The 19,468-nt window shown below is 53.9% G+C and overlaps 8 protein-coding genes across 8 annotated transcripts; 4 read left to right on the top strand and 4 right to left on the bottom strand.

The window, feature by feature from the left end:
* Positions 1-360: 360 nt before the first annotated feature.
* Positions 361-2,846, bottom strand: P168DRAFT_296155 (AFI1/MesA family protein; the record flags this gene model as incomplete). Its single annotated transcript, XM_024838094.1, has 3 exons — positions 361-2,040; positions 2,090-2,150; positions 2,212-2,846. 3 exons carry the CDS (start codon positions 2,844-2,846, stop codon positions 361-363), a joined length of 2,376 nt encoding a protein of 791 aa, XP_024694404.1.
* A 756-nt stretch (positions 2,847-3,602) lies between these two features.
* On the top strand, positions 3,603-4,773 carry P168DRAFT_289229 (putative mitochondrial export translocase Oxa2). Its single transcript, XM_024836952.1, has one exon. The coding sequence runs from the start codon at positions 3,719-3,721 to the stop codon at positions 4,718-4,720; it is 1,002 nt and encodes a 333-aa protein (XP_024694403.1). The 5' UTR covers positions 3,603-3,718; the 3' UTR covers positions 4,721-4,773.
* Positions 4,774-5,151: 378 nt separating this feature from the next.
* P168DRAFT_266545 (tRNA modification GTPase) lies at positions 5,152-7,331 on the top strand. The gene is made up of 3 exons (XM_024834980.1): positions 5,152-5,483; positions 5,564-7,086; positions 7,140-7,331. The coding sequence occupies exons 1-3, from the start codon at positions 5,217-5,219 to the stop codon at positions 7,156-7,158; spliced, it is 1,809 nt and encodes a 602-aa protein (XP_024694402.1). The 5' UTR covers positions 5,152-5,216; the 3' UTR covers positions 7,159-7,331.
* Positions 7,332-7,374: 43 nt separating this feature from the next.
* P168DRAFT_303521 (guanine nucleotide exchange factor SDO1) lies at positions 7,375-8,776 on the bottom strand. Its single transcript, XM_024838765.1, has 2 exons — positions 8,598-8,776; positions 7,375-8,427 (listed from the first exon to the last, which is right to left on the bottom strand). Exons 1-2 carry the CDS (start codon positions 8,662-8,664, stop codon positions 7,484-7,486), a joined length of 1,011 nt encoding a protein of 336 aa, XP_024694401.1. The 5' UTR covers positions 8,665-8,776; the 3' UTR covers positions 7,375-7,483.
* A 211-nt stretch (positions 8,777-8,987) lies between these two features.
* On the top strand, positions 8,988-11,726 carry P168DRAFT_309996 (putative C6 finger domain protein). The gene is made up of 8 exons (XM_024839360.1): positions 8,988-9,243; positions 9,319-9,431; positions 9,494-10,351; positions 10,405-10,491; positions 10,539-10,837; positions 10,909-11,033; positions 11,111-11,361; positions 11,431-11,726. The coding sequence occupies exons 1-8, from the start codon at positions 9,073-9,075 to the stop codon at positions 11,606-11,608; spliced, it is 2,082 nt and encodes a 693-aa protein (XP_024694400.1). The 5' UTR covers positions 8,988-9,072; the 3' UTR covers positions 11,609-11,726.
* Positions 11,727-11,798: 72 nt separating this feature from the next.
* On the bottom strand, positions 11,799-13,412 carry rsmA (putative bZIP transcription factor (Fcr3)). The gene is made up of 3 exons (XM_024841086.1): positions 13,118-13,412; positions 12,805-13,049; positions 11,799-12,721 (listed from the first exon to the last, which is right to left on the bottom strand). Exons 1-3 carry the CDS (start codon positions 13,250-13,252, stop codon positions 12,190-12,192), a joined length of 912 nt encoding a protein of 303 aa, XP_024694399.1. The 5' UTR covers positions 13,253-13,412; the 3' UTR covers positions 11,799-12,189.
* Positions 13,413-13,656: 244 nt separating this feature from the next.
* On the top strand, positions 13,657-15,146 carry P168DRAFT_289224 (deubiquitinase OTU2). The gene has a single exon (XM_024836951.1). The coding sequence runs from the start codon at positions 13,676-13,678 to the stop codon at positions 14,654-14,656; it is 981 nt and encodes a 326-aa protein (XP_024694398.1). The 5' UTR covers positions 13,657-13,675; the 3' UTR covers positions 14,657-15,146.
* Positions 15,147-15,246: 100 nt separating this feature from the next.
* On the bottom strand, positions 15,247-19,238 carry P168DRAFT_250690 (DNA-dependent ATPase RAD26). The gene is made up of 3 exons (XM_024834229.1): positions 18,958-19,238; positions 18,834-18,907; positions 15,247-18,780 (listed from the first exon to the last, which is right to left on the bottom strand). Exons 1-3 carry the CDS (start codon positions 19,171-19,173, stop codon positions 15,447-15,449), a joined length of 3,624 nt encoding a protein of 1,207 aa, XP_024694397.1. The 5' UTR covers positions 19,174-19,238; the 3' UTR covers positions 15,247-15,446.
* Between the last annotated feature and the right edge of the window lie 230 nt (positions 19,239-19,468).

The following is a 19,468-nucleotide window of genomic DNA, read 5'->3' as shown; positions in this document are numbered from 1 at the left end:
TAGATGCTAGTATTGTGTAATGTCTAAATACAGGATATTCACCTCGGAGCGTTCTTCCTCTTGGATAGAGTGACCCCACAGGTGCTAACACGCAATAGGTATACCCAACATATACAAAAAGGCAAGGGCACCGATGGAAAGTGTGCAAAAGAAGCAATGTACCGGGTCGTGACGAGTATCATAAAGTAGATGAAGGATACTGATTTGCACTGGTCTATCCCAGGCAAGCTGAATCGAGTATGAAAATGACAGAAATGGTCATAACAATGACTGGCTAGAGGGCACGGATATATGTATAGGTGATAGAGGTATGCGATAGAGGCATCGGGTAGAGACCCAAGACAAAAGTTATCGAACTGACTAGGCCTTTCCCACCCCGCCATCGCCCATAGCGACCCCCACCAAACTCTGCGGCTCGCCAGGCACCGTCTCCGGGGACCGGGGGGATATCGGGCTCGCGCTCAGTACAGCATCTCTCTCCCGCTTGACGCGGAAGAACGCCAGTTTCGAAAACCGGTTGAGTTGCGCCCAGAAGTGGCGCCCAGCCGCGTGGACGGAGATTCGCTCCAAGAGAGCGGCAGTGGCTTCACGAACGGTGCGGTCAGAATGGAAGAGACCCATGCTGATGTAGAACAGTCCCGCTTGGTTTTCGGGAGTCACCGTGAGGAGTTGGCAGATCCCGGCGTAGTCTTTTACGGCATGCGAGAACGCAATATAGACGGCCCCGGCGTCCGGCGCAGAGAGTTTCAAGGTCCGCAACCGATCGTGGTGATGATGCAGATCCGGTTTCTGGATGGGACGTGCGGGGAAATACATCGCCGCGATGTCTTGGATGAACGAGTAGTAGGATCGTGTCGAGCGCCAGCCCTCGATCCTCGAGACCGATGCCATCAGTTCGCGCTGCTTGGACCCTTCATCGGCCCATACGTAGCCGTGACCGCGGAGAGTCGTCGGGTCCAGCGGATCAGCTTGGTGGCCGCTCGGGCTTTCCGGCGACAGCTCCTCATTAGGTCCGATAATGTAGAGGTTTGAGGCACCGTAGACGGTCTCTTCAAAGGCCGCAGCGATCCGCGTGAACTTGGTAATGTAGGCGCGCCATTTGGCCCGGATGGCATTTTCACCATACCGGTTAGTGATACTGCGTTGGACATCCTCCATGAACAGATTGTCCCCCGTCGGGTCTGTGTGGGACGTGTGGTGGTTGTAGGTCAATGGTGTCTGTTGCTGGAAAAACAGCATGCCTTCGGTGACCGGAGCAGCTTCAACGTGACTGCTGATCTTCATCCGACCCGTGGGCAGGTCGCAGAGAAGATCCCACCATTCGGGATGGTTGGCAAACGTCGGGTTGGTCACTCCGGCAATGAATCCCGGTACTTTCAATAGGTCATCAATCTTGGTGAGATCGGTGTACGGGAACGCGTGTCTGGTGAAGCCGCGGAGGATCCCGCCGGACGCGAGAGCACAGGCTGCTAGGACCGCTTCGGCGACTTCTCCAGAAGGACGGTTGTGTCCCAGGAACACGACCCGTTTCTGTGTGAGCATGGCGTTGACAAGCACAATGATCGGGTGGGTGTAGGCGCCACTGGTGGTCAGGTGAGAGTGGAGAGGGAACGGCTGGGGGTTGGTAGAGTGGGGAGCAGAGAATATTTGGACGAGTTTGATGAGAGAAAAGTCTCCCACAATCTCGGGCCAGATCAGAGTCGGCACCTTGACCGGGATGGGAATATCATGGTAGACGACCTTGGACTCAAACTCGTGGGTGTCGCGCGGCAGTACGTATCGTGGAGCCAGTTTCCTGGGAGAGGGTGGACACTCATCATCGTTGGGCTCCCCTTCTTCCGCCATGCGCTGCTGGATCATCTTCTCGAATTTCTCGATGAAAATGTCCTTGGAGTTGCTGGCTTGCAGAATTGTCCGCTCAAGAAGCGACAACTTCGGCAGCAAAGACAGGTCCATGTTGTTCACGGCTTCATACAGCGACGCCAGCGTTTCTGGATAAGGGGATTTGAAATAATCCTCCAAAGCTAGAAGCAGTAAAGGCTGAACCGTGTTAGACGAACATCCTTTCTGAGTCGGGAGGGAGAATCACCTTATATATGTGAAGGAATGAATGCCGCGTACAGATCGCCATGGATTTCACAACCGCACCACTGTAGACCTGTCAGCCACCATAATCGAATGCAACTGAGAGATTCCAATTGGGGAACGTACCGCTTGGCTGTGTTGTCCTGTTTTGTATTTACAAGATTGAGCACATACATCAAGGGTGGCCCCTCACCCCCCTCTTCGTCATCGCTGCTTTCATCGTCATCGGACGCCTCCTCCGCGTCTTCGGTTGGAGTGCCATCGCCCTCGCCGTCCTCCTGATCGTTCCTTTTTCCCTTTCTCTTCTTCTTCTTCTTCTTCTTCCCGGAAGCGGAATCGTCATCGTCTCCGTCCGCGCTGGTGTCCTTGTGTAAAAAGAAGATGGTCCAGTCCTGACTTCTGACGTGAGTCTGATCCGGAAGCATCAGTTCGGCCAACATGCTCTCATCCCCACTGATAGGCGTCGGGTACTGATGTTCCATGATCGGTCCCCGATCAATATGGAACGAGGCCACCAGGATATATTCGACATGGCGCTCCGAGGAATCGCGGGGGTATTGTGACTTGCATCGTCGGGGCGCAGTGCTCGCCCCAACACGATCGACGGAGCGGCGACGCACCGACGTGTGCGAACTGCTGGGAGACCGAGTCTGGACGAAGGACGGGGATGGTGAGAGTCGAGGCAGGCCGTTCGTCTTGGAAGATTTGGTCGGCGAATGCGCGGCATCGTCCGAAGACCGGAAGGGCAGCGACAGGCTCATTTTGGGGCTCGGAGACAAGGGTGGACCGGTGGGAGAGAGGGTATGTGCCATGTGTGCGATTGGATCTCGATCGGCACCAGACCGATCGGTGGGCTCGTGGTTATGCAGCAATATCAACCTAGATCAGAAGCAGGAGTGCCGCATACTCCACCTAGCGATTCGGATAGTGGGCGACAAAGGTCCTCGGGGGAGGGAATGTGGAGTGAATCAATTGATGACCACTGCGGTTAATCCACTTCTAAACAATTGTCCGCCCTGACTCAGGGAGCTTGCAGTAATTCCATGGCCCATTGGAGGGTGTTCTGCAGCGATCGATCGGAGGTATGTTTAGATAGCGCGTGGTCCATTCGCATCGGATTGGATTCAGGGGAAGAAACCCTGGAGGCCTGAGGCAGGCACCCCCGCGGTTTGTTGTGTTTGACAGTCCCACATCTATATAACGCCATCCCTCCACGGAGTATAAGGGTTTAGCTACTACAAATGTATAGCAAAACGACGGTGGGATACTCTGCGCACTTTTCTTGATTATATCTTGTATCAGAGAGATGGGTAGACAGAATATTGTGGTACTTCTAGCCCGTGAAACCTACCTCCAACTGTACATACCCCATCAAGCCCTATGCTAAGATTATACGTGGAGTTATGCACGAACTAACTAAGCAATGTCCAAGCATAACATGTCGCATCATGTGATTAGCATAATCCCGGTATCCCGATAAGGCCTGAGGTTTCTAGAAATTTGCTGCGTTCGGAGTCAATCTGTCCATCTTTGAAGAGAGACCAATTCCATTTGGGTCCGCGCAACTCCCGAGATATCCACCATCTCAATCTATCCCCATTCCCCAGCCAATGGACCGAGGGTCAAGGCTGCGATGAGAACCTTCCGCTCCTCGCTCCGCGCGCCGCTCCGGCCGGTCTTTCAGCAGACCCGACATTTCCACCCCACGAATTCCAGACCGTTTGTTCAAGAGGTGCTGGAGGTCTCCTCGGGTTTTGTTCATGGGGTCCATACATATAGCTGCCTTCCATGGGCCCTGTCAATCCCATTGACTGCGCTCATCGTCCGGACGACCGTCGCTCTGCCATTGCAAATATACACCAAGGTCCAAGCTCGTAGACAGCGAGACCTCATGCCTCTCCTCGATTCCTGGCGAAGGTACTACCAGAGTGAAATCAATGCGGGTATCTGGAAAACTTCTGCAAAGCCAGTCCCCCCCGCAGAGGCGAGCCGGCACCTCAAAACCAAGTTAGCTGGCAAAACGCGGGCCCTGTACCGACGCTGGAATGTGGCCCGGTTCTGGGCACCTCTCCCCTTTCTACAGGTTCCAGTTTGGCTATGCGTCATGGAGAGCCTTCGGGAAATTTCTGGTAGTACTCGTGGCCTGGTACCCTACCTCCTCTCGCTTATGCAGAGCACTCCTTCGGAAACAGGGAGCTATGGGCCCTCGGCTGTCGAGCCGTCGCTGGCGACGGAAGGCGCCCTTTGGTTTCCCGATCTACTCGCCGGGGATCCCACAGGGATCTTGCCCTTAACGCTGACCCTGTCTATCCTGTTGAACGTTCGAACCGGCTGGAAGTCGCCGAAGATGTCTGACATCTCGGATCTACCTAAAGTGGAGCGAGGGCGGCTTCTGTCGATGAAGCTGCTGAAAGGATTCGTTCAGGTTCTCGCACTGAACATCGGTGCCTCATCCTATATGCATGCGATGCCGTCTGCGCTCATGATATACTGGATCACCAGTACAAATATCGCGACTCTTCAGACCGCTCTTATGGACAAATACATGTTTGCCAAACCACCGCTCAAGCGCTGGAAAGAGATGCATATCTCATATACCGAACCCGAACAGAAGCCGTCACCCAGCAAGAAATGAATGATTATCCAGCGCTTTATGTTGACAGGGGCCTTTTGTACATTATAACTTCGATAGAGATTAGGGCAACCTCAAACATAAGCTAATACAAAGAAACAAATACATCGAACTCTCAATCCTACCTCATATCGGCAGCATGACCGGCATAGCCTGGTCTTTCCAGATGGCCTGCAACGACAAGACGTTGAATGCGGGCAACAATTAATTCCCTAGAATAAACGATAGAATATTCTATATAGTATTAAACCAGTAGCGCTGTATTGTCTACAGTAATAAGTACTAGACACACCTAAAATAACTGCCATACTTGTAAAATGTGCCATTGTTGCCACCAGATCGGTCTCTGGTGGTGGATCCGCCTTTAATTCCCGTCAATCTCACCTCCCGCATTTCCTCAGTCCCCAACCGCCAACTCTAGACCCTACAACAACCTCTACGTTCCCTTCGAACATCTGATTTCTATACCATACCTCGTCGCTGCTTTATTTCCCTGCGCATGCGAGCATTCTCCGCCCAGAGCCTGCGGTGGGTGAGCCCATGTCGCCCGTCATGGAGTCGGGTCTCCGCATTGGCGCCGATTAAAGCGCGTCCATTCCGCGGTGTCGCATCCCCAGCATTGTCTCGTCCACACATCCGACCATTCTCCGCGTCGACACCCGCGCGTTCCACATTCGATAGCGAGTCGACTATATATGCACTGTCCACGGCATCCGGGCGAGCGGCGATCGCAGTCGTACGGGTTTCCGGCCCAGCATGCGTGCAGGTAAGCGGCTATAAATATGGCTCTCCTCTCTGTCGACAGTACACCGCGACTGACGATCTGGACTTGTTTTTTATGAGTAGATTTACAACGCACTATGTCCCAACACGCGACTCCCCCGACCGCGAATGGCAGCTGTCCGCACGCTGTACGATCCAACTCGCGACCCCTCCGCGAACAGCGTCCTCGATGCCGGTGCGCTGGTGCTATACTTTCCCGGCCCGAAGACCGTCACAGGGGAGGATGTGCTTGAGCTTCAAGTGCACGGCGGACCAGCGATTGTCCGATCCGTCCTTACGGCCCTAGCGCGACTAAACCAGCCGGCGCATTCAGTCCGCTACGCCGAACCTGGCGAATTCACGCGGCGCGCGTTCATCAACAACCGTTTGGATCTTACGCAAATTGAGGCGTTGGGCGACACTTTGGCGGCGGACACGGAGCAACAGCGTCGACTCGCCGTCCGAGGGGCCAGCGATGCATTGTCGAAAAGATACGAGGAGTGGCGTCAGCAACTGCTCTTCGCGCGCGGGGAGATGGAGGCCCTCATTGACTTTTCGGAGGACCAACATTTCGATGAATCGCCCGATGAATTGACATTCTCGGTCTCATCGCAAGTGAAGAAACTGCAGGCGCAGATTAGATTCCACATCCAGAACGCGTCGAAAGGGGAGTTACTGCGCAGCGGGATCAAAGTTGCGCTTCTCGGAGCTCCGAACGCGGGCAAGAGCTCTCTCTTGAACCAGGTCGTGGGCAAGGAAGCGGCCATCGTCAGCACCGAAGAAGGCACCACGCGGGATATCGTGGACGTGGGCGTGGATCTGAGCGGGTGGTACTGCAAGCTCGGGGACATGGCTGGGATCCGATCGGAATTGGGCGGGCCTGCTGGACAGGGCCCGTTCATCATCGGCGCAGTGGAGCAGGAAGGGATCCGTCGTGCGAAGGCGCGGGCGTTGGACTCCGATGTGGTCATTGTGGTTCTCTCTCTGGAGAAGCGGCCTGACGACCCGTCGCTGTACCAACTCTCCGTAGAGCCAGAAGTGGCCAGCGCTGTTCACGACTGCACCCAGGCCGGAAAGTGCGTCGTCGTCGCAGTCAACAAATGTGACCTACTGCCTCAGGAGGACCGGAGTGGACAAGTTGCCCGGCAATTGACTGCAGCAGTCGGCATCCATTTCCCAGATGTCCCTGAGCGACGCATCTTCTTCATCTCCTGCAGCGAAGCCCAAAAGGGCATATCCATGGACCATTCAGACCCAGGCCAACTACAAACCTTCCTCCGAGGACTGGTCACGACATTCGAAGAGATCACCTCACCCCTGGGAGGAGACGACGGCGAGGCCGGAACATACGACGCTTCCTACTGGGAGGATTCACTCGGAGTGACGCACCGGCAGAGCGCTAATTTAGAAAGGTGTTTGCGCCATTTGGATGACTTTCTCGACGAGGCTCAACCCCAGAGATCTTCTGTGGACCCCACCCATGGAATGGAAGTGGACATTGTGACCGCCGCTGAACACCTCCGGTTTGCGGCTGATGCTCTGGCGAAGATTACTGGTAAGGGCGAGAGTGGGGATGTAGAGGATGTGTTGGGTGTTATTTTTGAGAAGTAGGTTCCCCTCTTATTGATGAATATTGGAGTATAGCTAACGCCTGGTACAGGTTCTGCGTTGGGAAGTGAACATTTTGGCTACTTGGGTTATTGGAGTTACTGCATGGCATTGCATTTGAAGCGCTAGACCCACTGTATAGTACTTGAAACCATCCTGGTTCTATATAGCGTTAATACCAGGAATACATGCATCATTCACATGGCTAGCAGTCGCCAATTCATACCCTCATCATACGGACTACGGCTTGTGTGGAAGCATATCTCGAAGCAATTGAAGAAATAATTGGTATCCTTGCATTTATCGACAATCATCTTGGTCATCACTCATATCAGCAACGTCTATCTATGTAGACAAGTCCCAAACAGCCAGAAAGATTGGTGCAGCAGAATGAAGTTATTCGTCCTGCGTCACCGTCATATCCAAAACCTCCACTCGCCCCCTACCCCGAGTCTCATTGCCCACAAACTCATTCAACCCTTTGAAGGCCCCCGGATCCGCAAACCCGACCACCTCCCACTCATCCCCCATCACCTCCTGCGTCTCCACCGACTCAATATAACTCAGGACCTTATCCTTGACAGTTCCCGGAGCCTTCGCCGCCGGCACCGGCAGCTCGGCATCCGACCCCTCATCCGACTCCTGATGCTTCCCCGATTTCTTCGACCCCTTCGCATTCTTCTTGCCAGTCTTGGGATTCGACTTCTGCCCCCCACCCTCCTTAGCCTTCGGCGCTCCCTCCGCCGGCCCCGCCTTAACACTCTGCTTCAGCAGCGCCACAGGACACGAAACCCTAAGACGCATGCGCGCGCGCATCACCGGAATCGGCTGCCAAGCAATCAAAGCCTTCATCGCCTCGAGCGCCTGAATCTTCGCAGACTTCTTCTCAACAACACCCGTCCACAACGGCTTCTTCGGCCGGGCCTCCTCCGCCTCCCCATCCCCATCCTGACCCTGAGTCTGCAACTGCCCACTAGCAGAACTAAGCTGATCCAGCGCCTTGGCAATCATCCCAGACGTGTACACGCGCTTCGTATTCGGATCAACCAACCGGCCGGAGACAATATCCAGCATTTCGCGCTCCACGCGCTCGATGATCTCCTTGCGCTCGCGCTCGCCGACCTGCACCTCGCCCTTGCGCAGGATCTCCTGCCGGATCTCGTCGGAGGAGACGTCGCGCCCGAAGGACTTGGCTAGTTCGGCGGAGGGGGCTGTCTGGGCTTTTGAGACGGAGAGGAAGATTGTGGGCACTTGGAGGACATTGTCGAGGTCTTTTTCGGCGCCGGAGCGGTATTCGAGGAGTTTATTTTTGTAGCAGGCTAGTTCGAAGCGTTTTTTACCTGGGGAGAAAATTATGGTTAGCGGGGTAGGACTCTTTCTTTCTTTTTTTTTTTTTTTTTTTTTTTTTCTTCTTTTTTTTTTCTCCTTCTTCTTCTTCTTCTTCCCCCTCTGTTTCTTGTATCCTTCCTATACTGGAGCGAAAATCATCAATCAACGAGATATAACTAACCCTTTTTTAAACGCACGATTGATACGTTGGTAAATTTGATCTGGTTGGAGGGTTGTTGGATAGGCATATTGATGTGCGTCCCAGACGCGAGGTTCGCAATAGTTTACAATACGAGATAGCACTGCACGGTAGACAGCGAGAAGAGATAGAAGTAATATGGGTCAATAAACTAAGACAAGAGGTTGAAGAGAGATGGCTAATCCGGTTCTCGCGATGACGCTGGATTTTCCGTCAGGTGACTCACCGATAAGCCTCGATAAGAAAAGATGAGTCATCCAGATCTAGAACGCGCACGGGCGGTGATTGGCTGGCCGGGGCCCAGACTGCCGCCCAAGTCAGTGACTTCTTCCCACTGAACGTACCTGTACCATTGCTCGACACTGTTGAAGGCACAGGACCGGTCTACGGAGTACTGTGGAAGTATTAGCCTGTTGAGCGGTTGGTGACTCTTACCGGATCGATTCAACCATGCGCCATGAGCAAGCGTTCGTTCGAAGAGTCATTGTCCAGAGGTGGCTCGCAGCCGCCGGAACATATCGATAACGCGCAGAACAGATCATTGCCGATTAACGACCTCCTCTCGCCCAGTCAGGAGCAGTATTCGTCGTCGCAGGGCAAGAGACCGCGCAACTTCATCGCCACAGTGGTAAGTGTCTGCTAAAATTTGCCTTCCCCGCACGCGTTGAGGCGACCCCGCGGACAGATCTGACGGATGTGATAGGCGTGTGAAACATGTCGGCTGAAGAAGACCCGGTGCGACGAATCGCGCCCAAAGTGCGGACTGTGTAAGGCACTGGGTCTGGAATGCGTCTACAATGAGCGCAAGTCCTCCAAGTATGTCTTGTCCCCGCACGGATCCGTGCGTCTCCGCGACTGGCTGCTGACTGGCGACATAGGCGGGATCACTCGCTCAGCTTGATTATGAGCACGCTCCATCGGCTGGAGACTAAGCTGGAGAACATCCCGTCGGCGATCACGAAGGATGTCCGGTCCCTACAGGGCCAGCTGGGCCGTGGTCTCGATCATCCGTCAGAAGGGAACACCCCGAGACCGGGCACGACTCATGGCGTCGGCAAGCCGCCGACACCTGCGCCAAATGACCTGGCGCAGGGTCTCACGCCGGACGAAGCGGAACCGGATGACTTTGAATTCGACGAGCAGGCCCATGTGCCCAATCCCAACGGACAGGTATCCATCTCCTTCAGCCAGCATGGTGTGATTCTCTGGCCGGGGGCTCGCTCGATCCTTCCGCAGGTGCTTCTCGAAGCCCACGAGAGGCTGGGGAAGAATTATGTCATTGATCTGGAGATGAAACGGCCCCAGCTGATGATGTACACGACGCCCTTTCCGGTGCAGGCGGGAGAAGACTGGCTCGAGGCCCTGCCGCTGGCTATGATCAAGGGGCTCTCGGATGCCTTCTTCGCGACGTTCAACCCGTTTACCCCGATTATGGACAAGAATTTCTACTTCACGTTTACGCTAGGCGCCGCCATTGGGAGTGGGTTTGGGTTCACGATGGAGAGTTGCCTCGTCCTCAACGTCCTGGCTTTGGGCTGTCTGGCGGTCCAGGCCCACCGCGAAGGGAACTACCCGCTGCCCGGGACACGAAGCGGGCGATTCGAACCCCCCGAATGGATGGACGTGATTCATGAAGACCCTCCCGGGCTACGATTCTTCAATGAAGCTCGCCGGCGCATCGGGTTTCTCATGTGTCACAATGATATCCAGAGTTGCCAGTTCTACCTCTTATCTTCGTATGACCCCCATGGCTTGTGGCTTGACGAAACGGTGGCTAACTGTGCTGAAGTGTATACTATACCCAAATCCTTCGACCCATGGACTCGTGGGCGATGCTTCACCGCGCCGCCACGTCTTGTCTTTCAATGCTGACCAAGTAAGCACTGTATCTCCCGAGACCCTTGACCATGCTGACAGTATCAGTCACGATGTCAACTTCAACGAGTGGGAAGGCGACATGAAGTCTCGCGTATATTGGAACTGCCTGATGAACGAGACGATCCTAGTCCAAGAATTGCACCTCCCCCCAAGCGGACTCGCCCGACTCGAAGAGTTCGTGCCTATTCCCAAGTTCATCAGCTTCGAGACCGTCGGCTTCGTATCCACCCGATCATCGTCGTCTTCCGATGAAGTCGACGATTCCTACTTCCAGTACCACTTTCTCGCGCAGGTCGCACACCGCATCATCCTCACTCGAATCCGCCACTCACTGTATTTCTACTGTACGTTCAGTCTAGTTTCATAAAAAGCCCCCCCCCTTTTTTCAACCTATGCTAAAGAATACCCTATCCAGCCGACACCGGAACCTTCCCCCTCCCCGCCATCAACGCCGAACTCCACCACCAACTCGATCAATGGCGCCTCAACCTCCCCTCCGTCCTCCAATTCCCCGACACCCTCCCCACGACTCCAGCCGCCGTCTCCACCACCGACCCCAGCAAACCCGCCCCATCCCCATCCCCAATCTCCCCCACCCCCAAAAAGACACCCACCAGCACCACCACCGCCCCCTAACCCCAGCAACAGCCATCTCCGAAGCAATGCTCCGCGGCCGCTACATGATCGCCAAGTTCCACATCGGCCGACCCTACCTCTACAAAGCGCTGCGCATCCCACAATGCATCTCCGACGAAGACCTCGAGCAGATGCGCATCGGGCTGCGAAACGCCATGAATTGGCCTATCGTGGGGGGAATCTTCCACTCCATGAAGAGCTGCATTCCGATCAAGTTCGCTTTTTGTTCGCAGTATGTTCCACTTTATATCCCTATAAACGGCAAATCCGCCAATTAGACAGTCAGACTAACGCTATGTAGGTTCTTCGGTCAAATCCTCCTCTTCTACTGTATATCGCACTCCCACGATGCGCGCCTGCGGAGCACGCTACCCACCGGCTGGGAGCAGTGGAGTCAAGAGATGATGCAGTTCCTGGAAGATTGCGCGCCTTATAGTCCGGCTGTGGCGCAGGATTTGGAACTGTTGCGGCTTTTGTAGTGGATTTGTGGGTATGGTAGATAGATACCTAGTCTGCCAAAGTGAGGTTGACTATCGGGCTGACTTGCTCTGGTCAAGTGAGAAGTGTACGAATATTGCTATCAACTAGTCCATGGTGTTCCTGAGAACAACGCCTGATGATAACATATACGATATCAAGATAGATGGATAGATACGATTGTAAAAGCAAGTAACTGTGTCGTGTCAAATTGTTAACCCAGATGGGGTGGATATATCGTATAACTAACTAGAGCATGAAATAAATGACCGTGGTCGAATGTTGAATCTCCCGTAACTCCGCGGCATTAATGGGAAAGAAGGATTGTCAGACATTCACACATCTGTGTTTGAGATGGCGAAGAGATGTCTGTACAGTCCCAAAAGAAGCAAGAAAAGAAATAAAACCAACACATCCAAATCACGCCAGAACCGTTCTCGAAAGACTCCATAGTAGAGCTCTGTCGCCACATACACCATACCATACCAGACCAACACATACCGCTGAATCAAAGAACCAATAACAAGCGTAAATCGTAACCAAATATCAATCAAAAACAAAAAGGAAGTGAAGAGGAAAGGAATCATATCAAATCATCCTTCCCCTCAGCAGCAACCTCCTCAATCGCCTTACGCACCGCCCCCACAGCGAACGCCGGCCCCTGCCCATCACACTGCGCCATACCCTTCAACCTCCCGGAGATAGCCTCAATATCAACAAGTCCCTTCTTGAACAGCTCATGTTTCTGGATAAAGTCCCACGTCGCACCGGCATCAAGAAGCCTCTCGCCCGTAATCTTGCACACGGCGATACGGTGGCGCGGGGAAGCGTCCTCCCCATCGGCACCCCCATCGGACGAGAAATCTGTGGGCCTATACTGCATTGGGCCCGTGGTTGTGGCGGTCGGCGGTGGTGAGGGCCGGCTGGGGTCTCGGGCGTCGAGGGATTGGCGGGAGGTAGCGCGCAGGATCTCATTCTCGGTGCTGAATCTGGCGAGGTCGTGCTTGAGACGCTCGTTCTCGGCGAGGATGGCGCTGGATTTGTCTTGGAGGGTGGTGACTTTGTCTTCGAGGTCGCGCACGTGGCGCTCTTTGCGTTCGCGGAAGGCTCGTTGGCTGTTTTGGGGAGAAGAAGGTGGTGTTAGTTTTGTTGTCTGGCTCTGGTTTGTAGTATTGGGTTGGTGTTGTAGGGGTCTTACGCGGCGCGGTTCTGCGCTTTGCGCTTCGTCTGCGCCGGCATAGAGGTGTCCTTCTCTTCGCTGCTGCTGGGTCCTAGACCCCCAGCTTGGTCCTCAGTGCCATCGAGGGATGTCAGTTCTGTGTGGCTGTTGCGAAAATCATTGCTAGAGGTGGACTGTTTCGAGAAAGACTCCGGGGGCGATTGTGGCGGAAGGGCGTAGGACCCCGCGGGCGGCTGAAACGATGGGTCGAAGGTTTGATAGTTCTGTCAGCGGTCAGCACTAATCTCATCCTTATATTGGCGCGACAATCATCCCATGAGGCAAGGCGCACCAATGAAGCTAGAGTCTCCTGGATGTCATCGGGGCTCGAGATCTGGTTGTTCTGGTCGGGGGGCGCTGCTCCATTGAACCCGTAGAAGGGCGGGTACTGTTGAGACTGCGGGTTCGAGTAGTACGAGTAGTCCATTTCGCGACCTTTGATTCAGACGAACTTCAATCGATGGTGGAGGATGAAAGGTGGCGGCAGATGGAGAGATTGAAGGAGGACGGAGGAGAGAACCATACATGGCTGGACCGCCGTCAATGCGATAGGCCTGCCTCAGGCGGAGAATTCATCCCCCGCCCATTGCGGTCAACTTTCCGCCCTACGACTAGATTTATTGTATTGATGCGGAGACTGGTAAGCTGGTCATATGTAAATAAGAATACCCTCGAACTATAGAAAGTAATAAAGCAGAGGCGAGTCTGTCGATCGAGTCGTGAGACGAGTCAGTCTATAGAGCGATTATGTCATCCGCCTGCTGTTTTGTCGGAGATATCGCGGGGTTCTTTCTTTTCACCTCGACCACCATTCGCATTCTCCTCTGTAACTGAACGTCTGCCAACCAATATGGAAGAATTACTAGCCAAACACCGCAAGGAGCAGAAAGACCTCCAAGCTCGCATCACGCAGAAGAAGAAATCCGCATCGAAGAAGACGCGCAAAGGAATCAACGACGAATGCGACCGCCTCCAACGAGATGTCTCCGAGCGACACCAGACAGAAATCGCCCAGTTCAATGGAGAATCCACCGAGCCCGTCAACGGAATCGAAAACCTGAGCATCGACAATGACGACGACAGCAAAACCACAGACAAAGAAGACTCCGCCACCTCCTCCCAGACGCCGACAACTGATTCCCCCGCCGACACATCATCCGCCTCGCAATCCTCCATCCCCCGCCAAAAGAAACCCAACCGTCAAAAGGCACGCTTAGCTCGTCGCGCTGCGGAGCAAGCCGCTCAGTCAGAAGTCGCCGCGGAAGAAGCCTCGAAACAGACCGACCACCGCGGGAACGAGCGAGAAGTAATGGAGGGTGTATTCAAGCGTCTCGGGCTGAAGGAGATCGAGATCAACCCTGACGGACATTGTCTATACTCAGCGATAGCATGCCAGCTTGAAGGGTCCGGACTCGGACTGAAGCCGGACCCAGAGCGGATGCCGCTGCAGGGACCGACGCAGGCGCGGGTCGAGAACGTCGCGTCGGCTCAGCACGACGGCTACCGCGCGGTGCGGGCAGTGACGGCGGACTTTATTACCGAACACGCGGACGATTTCCAGCCGTTCATGGAGGAGCCTGTCAGCCAGTACACCCACAAGATCAAGCTCACGGCCGAGTGGGGAGGCCAGTTGGAGCTCTCTGCTATTGCGCGCGCGTACGGGGTCGATATCAATGTTATCCAGGGAGATGGGCGCATCGAGAAGGTTGAATCTGGAGACTTGGAGAAGTTGGATGAGGAGGAGAGACGCAAGCGCGTTGTCTGGATGGCTTACTACCGGCATACGTATGGCCTCGGAGAGCACTACAATGCGCTTGTGCAGAAGACTTAGATCGGGTTCTTGCACGGATGACGGTGTATGTGGACGGGCTGTCGAACAGAAGAGAAACATGATGACTTTTCAAATACCTCCCGAGAGGTTTGAATAGAACCACGCTGGTTGTTGGTTCTGTGTCCTCACTTCTGTCGTGCCGGGGTAGATCACATATGAACTGCTCTGCTCGTCTCGGGTATATCTACTGCTCATACCAGACTTAACCGTTACCGTGTCCGCCTGCTCAGGTGACTTTCGTACGGTCCGTCTCGTTCAAAAGAGTGTGTCTGAGCAACACGTTAATGGTTTGTGATCCCGGTGTCAAAACTCGACATGATCAACCCCACGATACGCCTCTTCGAATCGAGCGCACAAAGTACAACAGCCTCTACTCTGGGGCAAATCCAAAATCCAAATATGGACTGTGACAAAGCGCCAGGGATGTAAATTCAACCACTTCACATTCTTATAAAGCTACATCGACATATTTATAGAGACTAGAAGCATCATGGACCGGAGTACTATGCTTATATAGAGTATATTATATTATGCATATGCAAAGATAAATCAAGTTATTTCCCCGAGCTATGATATAGGATATGTATATGCCTGAATAGATGATAAAATTAAATAGATGCTTTCTAACTCCAGCTCTTTGGAACCCATGGGTATTTCGGATCGTCCAATGAAAAGAAAACTCCGAGAATGGAAGCATTCGCCCTCGCATTATTTCAATGGTCGCCAAAGAATCAAAAAAAGAAGAAAAAAAGAGTATACCCAGTACATCATCCAAGGGTAGAAAATCGGGCTACGTCCGTTTCGCATACTCCGGCTTCAATACCCACCTCCCCCTCCCATTGCGCCCCCCTTTCTGCAGCACAGCAATCGTCTTCAGCATCTCCTTGAACTCAGCAGACCGCTGCGGCGTCGTGCAATAGCGGTTAAAATGGTCAATGAGGTTCTGGGTGAAAACAGCCCCACCATGATTCAAAATGAAATCGCGAATCAAAGTGATAAAGTCCATCCCACTGGGCGTCCTAGCCGGCGCAGGGCTATTACTTCCACTCCGCGACGACGACGGAGTCGGCGTGCGCGCCGAGAGATTCGCAAGAAGGCTAGCTGAGGACGGGCCTGCGCCAGCTCGTCGAGCAGCGCTGCTGCTTCCGCGCCCTCCGCCAAATGGCGCACTGGTGGGGAGACGGCGGTGGTCTTCAGGTCGGCCAGCGAGGCCGAACTGGCCTGTCCATGTTGGGGTGCCGATGGGGACGGAGCGTGCGGCTTCGCTTGCGCGTCGGAGCTCGTCTGCCGCTTCGGCGGCTACGCGTTTGGCTTCTGCTTCGATGATCTTGGGGTCAGCTTTGACGACGCGCTTGCCGCCGATGATTTGGTCGTGCTCGAGGGCGGAGTGGACTCCTGAGCGGGAGAAGATGCCTTCCATGATTCGGGACTCGGATTTGTCGTCTGGGTTGGTGGGGTCTTGGTTGTTTGACTGGTCTGGGTCGCCTTGGAATTGCTCCACTGAGGAGACGCCTACTACTTTGCTGATGTCTTTCTTCTCGTCTTGGGCGGCTGATGGATTGGGTTGGGCGGTGGTGTCGTTCTTATTGTCGTCGTAGGTAACTTCGACGTCTTTGAAGATCTTGCTGGTTTCCGTCGCGCCTTGGGATTCCTCTCCGAGGGAAAATAGGTCATGCATATCGCTCAACTGGAATGTCTGGCGTTGTTTAGGGTCCTTGAGGATCTTGTTGGTGAGGAACTGTTTGAAGATTTGCCGGTGATATATCTTCTCTTCGATGGTCCCGGCTGTCATTAACCGGTAGATGGTGACTTCACGTTTCTGTCCAAGGCGCCAAGCACGTTCTCGAGCTTGGATGTCCGTGGAGGGATTCCAGTCGGGGTCATAGATGATGACTCTGTCCGCGCCGGTGAGGTTGACGCCCAGTCCTCCTACCTTCGTAGTAAGTAAGAAGACATGGATGTCTGAATCGTTATTGAATTCGTCCACCATAGACTGCCGTTGGTGAATGGGCGTGGTGCCATCCATCCGACGGTATTTAAACCCAGACAGCCCCCTGATGAACTTTTCCAGAATATCCAGCATGATTCGATGCTGCGCAAACAGCAACGTCTTATGGCCCGTTTCTCTCCAGAGCTCCAAAAGCGACTTGACGACCTGCATCTTACCGGATTTGGAACCACTGCCGTAGTTGGACAGGGAAGACTGCAGTTTGTGATTTTGGAGATCGGGATGGTTGCAGATTTTCCGTAGGATATCGACTCCGTACAGAACTTGCCTGCGCCCCCTGAGGATAGACTGCATCTCCTCTGAGCCCAGAAACGCGGTGTACGCTTGTCTTTGTATCTTGGTCAGTTTGCAGAAGAGCACCTGTTCGCTCTTTTTGGGAAGGTCCGCCGCGACATCGATCTTGAACCTCTGCAGGAGATACGGGCTAATCGCATCTTTCAGCGTCTCCGCACACTTTGCAGCTGTCTGTACCTGCAGGTTGGAAGCGTTGGCGTATCCACCCTGGCGAATAGGAAATTCGAACTGGTTTCGGAAGTTGATCAACGTCCCCAGACGCATTGGATACACAAAATCAAACAGTGACCAGAGCTCTGTCAAATTGTTCTGCATGGGCGTCCCTGACAGGATGACGCGATGCGGTGTCCGCAGTTCCTTGCAGTGTATTGTAATAGAGGTATTGGGGTTGCGGATTTTGTGACCTTCATCAAGAACAGCGCATCCCCATTCTATTGGGATCAAAAGAGGCGAGTAGGTCTGTAGACCAGAGTAGGTGGTGACCAGGACATGGCCTTCTTCCACTACTCGTTTTACGACTCTTCTGCCAGCTCTCAATCCGCTGGACATCCCACGCGAGCCAGCAGAGTTCCACTGCTCGTATAACAGCGCATCTTCTCGCCTGCTCTCGTTGCGAATATTGACCATCCCACTACCGGAGGTGTGGAGGATAGACACGCGGAATGCCGGCCACCAGCGGTGGAATTCATTGACCCATTGCTTCATGACGGTGGCGGGACACACGACAATAACTGGTTTCGACAGCTTCCCACTATAATGGAGGCCGGCGAGAAACCCGATGACTTGAATCGTTTTCCCGAGGCCCATCTCGTCTCCGATGATCCCTCCTACTTGCTGTTGGTGTAGTTCCCACAGCCACTGAACGCCCGTCTTCTGATAGTCAAACAGAAGAGGGTGTACATCGCCGGGTAGGCGAAATCCGTTGTCGAGGTCTAAATCCGGCACGGTGGGATGGGGCTTGAACCATTCTTCTGTCGTGCTGTCATCCATCTGCTCAGCGCCATCCTCGACTGCCTTTTGCTCCGCCAACACACGCTCCCGAGCGGCGCTCCGGGAACTGACCCATCCTTGAAGCCTAGATTGGTAAACTTTTTCGTTCCCATCATCTACGCCGCTGAAATCTTCTAGGTCGTCCGCGGCTTTCTTGGTTTTGCTTCGTGCAACAGGCCGTTCTCTCGTCTCTTCGGGTTCAAATTCTTCGTCTTCGGAGACTTGACCTTCCGATTCCACGTAACTTTCTGACCCATGATCTGAAGGTGCTTGTTCGGGAAAAGGCCCTAGATCTGTCTCCGAGTCTTCTCGTTCCCCAGTGACGGCTGTTGCAGCGCTGTCTTCATGCAGTTTGCGTCGCTTCGTGGCGCGAGCTGCGCCTTCCGTCGCCTTTGACTCACTCGCTTCATCGAATCCAAATCCAGGACGAACAAGATTCCGATGAGAAACCGTCGGCCGCTTCTCCAACTCCTGAAGCGCCTCGTTTTCATCACGCTCATCTTCAACATCAATGAGAGTGTCTCGAAGACTGGCAAGAGGGCCATCGCTGGAACCGGTCCTCATTTGCGAAAACGGCGTGATCTTTCCCGTCCGAATGAGATAGTCGCGACGCGATTCATGAGGCATTCGCCCCGACCCGGTGGTCTGGGGACCAGTTTCTTGATCGCGCTGCCTCCCGTCGATGCGGTCTTGTATGTCTGTGAGGTCATCTGTCAAATCCTCGTTGCGCGCCTCTAACCTTTCTAGATCATTTTGTATACGAGTCCGGGCTGACGTCCCCACCGGTTGGGAGAGACGTTGGTGTAGCTTCAGGATTTGAGATTCCAATTTCCTGGTGGAGCAATATCAACACCTACTCGGAGAGAGCAGCGACGCGCAACATACTTTTTCTCAATAATGGTCTTTTCTAGTCGTTTGTGATCCCGCTGGTCGGCCTGCTCCATGAGCAGTTTATCCGCCTGCATCCCAGTCAGAAGACCCATCATTCCAAACCCTGGGAGCCATGTACCTGGTAGGAGATATCCCTCTCGAGATCATCTTGGTCACGGATGTCGGTATGCAGCTCCCTGAGACGGCTGGCCTCGTCTGTCGCGGCGGGAATAGATTCATTTGCAGTAGTTTCTGGCGCCTCTGATTGGCCTGTATCGGGGCGATCGGCTGCCGCGACCTGCGGCCCTTGCTGAGGCGCCTGATCCTCACTCTGGGGGTCGCGCTCTTCTTCCATGATCCTTTTCCTATCTATGGAATGAATGTTAGAAGGCAAATCCCACAGACAGCGTCAGAAACTGGGATATCCGGAGCGATGGTGAGGCTGTAATCCGTGGTGAATGATGACTCGGCCTGTCGCCGCCTGGAGCGGTCAGGTGACTTGACTTGGATTGTTTGTCTTGTTTGTAGAGTGACATCATCTTTGTTGATGCTTCCAGACCGAATTCATTCTTGTCAACATAGACTTCCATTCACTGGTGAGGATTCTTGCTTGCTGATGTTAGTAGCTTGAATAGCCAGAACCACTTTCT

Source organism: Aspergillus campestris (assembly GCF_002847485.1).
Source record: "Aspergillus campestris IBT 28561 chromosome Unknown P168scaffold_4, whole genome shotgun sequence".
Lineage (NCBI taxonomy): Eukaryota > Fungi > Ascomycota > Eurotiomycetes > Eurotiales > Aspergillaceae > Aspergillus > Aspergillus campestris.
The sequence above is the reverse complement of the archived record's forward strand: the minus strand, read 5'-3'. Positions and strand labels throughout refer to the sequence as shown.

Coding starts and splice junctions, on each gene's coding strand:
- P168DRAFT_309996 (XM_024839360.1), top strand. CDS start 9,073: ATGAGCAAGCGTTCGTTCGAAGAGTCATTGTCCAGAGGTGGCTCGCAG. Junction 9,432..9,493: donor AATGAGCGCAAGTCCTCCAA/GTATGTCTTGTC, acceptor CTGGCGACATAG/GCGGGATCACTCGCTCAGCT. Junction 10,492..10,538: donor TGTCTTTCAATGCTGACCAA/GTAAGCACTGTA, acceptor TGACAGTATCAG/TCACGATGTCAACTTCAACG.
- rsmA (XM_024841086.1), bottom strand. CDS start 13,252: ATGGACTACTCGTACTACTCGAACCCGCAGTCTCAACAGTACCCGCCC. Junction 13,050..13,117: donor AGGAGACTCTAGCTTCATTG/GTGCGCCTTGCC, acceptor GACCGCTGACAG/AACTATCAAACCTTCGACCC. Junction 12,722..12,804: donor AAAGCGCAGAACCGCGCCGC/GTAAGACCCCTA, acceptor TCCCCAAAACAG/CCAACGAGCCTTCCGCGAAC.
- P168DRAFT_266545 (XM_024834980.1), top strand. CDS start 5,217: ATGCGAGCATTCTCCGCCCAGAGCCTGCGGTGGGTGAGCCCATGTCGC. Junction 5,484..5,563: donor CCGGCCCAGCATGCGTGCAG/GTAAGCGGCTAT, acceptor TTTTATGAGTAG/ATTTACAACGCACTATGTCC.
- P168DRAFT_289224 (XM_024836951.1), top strand. CDS start 13,676: ATGGAAGAATTACTAGCCAAACACCGCAAGGAGCAGAAAGACCTCCAA.
- P168DRAFT_250690 (XM_024834229.1), bottom strand. CDS start 19,173: ATGGAAGAAGAGCGCGACCCCCAGAGTGAGGATCAGGCGCCTCAGCAA. Junction 18,908..18,957: donor AGAGGGATATCTCCTACCAG/GTACATGGCTCC, acceptor ACTGGGATGCAG/GCGGATAAACTGCTCATGGA. Junction 18,781..18,833: donor AAGACCATTATTGAGAAAAA/GTATGTTGCGCG, acceptor TTGCTCCACCAG/GAAATTGGAATCTCAAATCC.
- P168DRAFT_289229 (XM_024836952.1), top strand. CDS start 3,719: ATGAGAACCTTCCGCTCCTCGCTCCGCGCGCCGCTCCGGCCGGTCTTT.
- P168DRAFT_303521 (XM_024838765.1), bottom strand. CDS start 8,664: ATGCCTATCCAACAACCCTCCAACCAGATCAAATTTACCAACGTATCA. Junction 8,428..8,597: donor AATCGTGCGTTTAAAAAAGG/GTTAGTTATATC, acceptor TTTTCTCCCCAG/GTAAAAAACGCTTCGAACTA.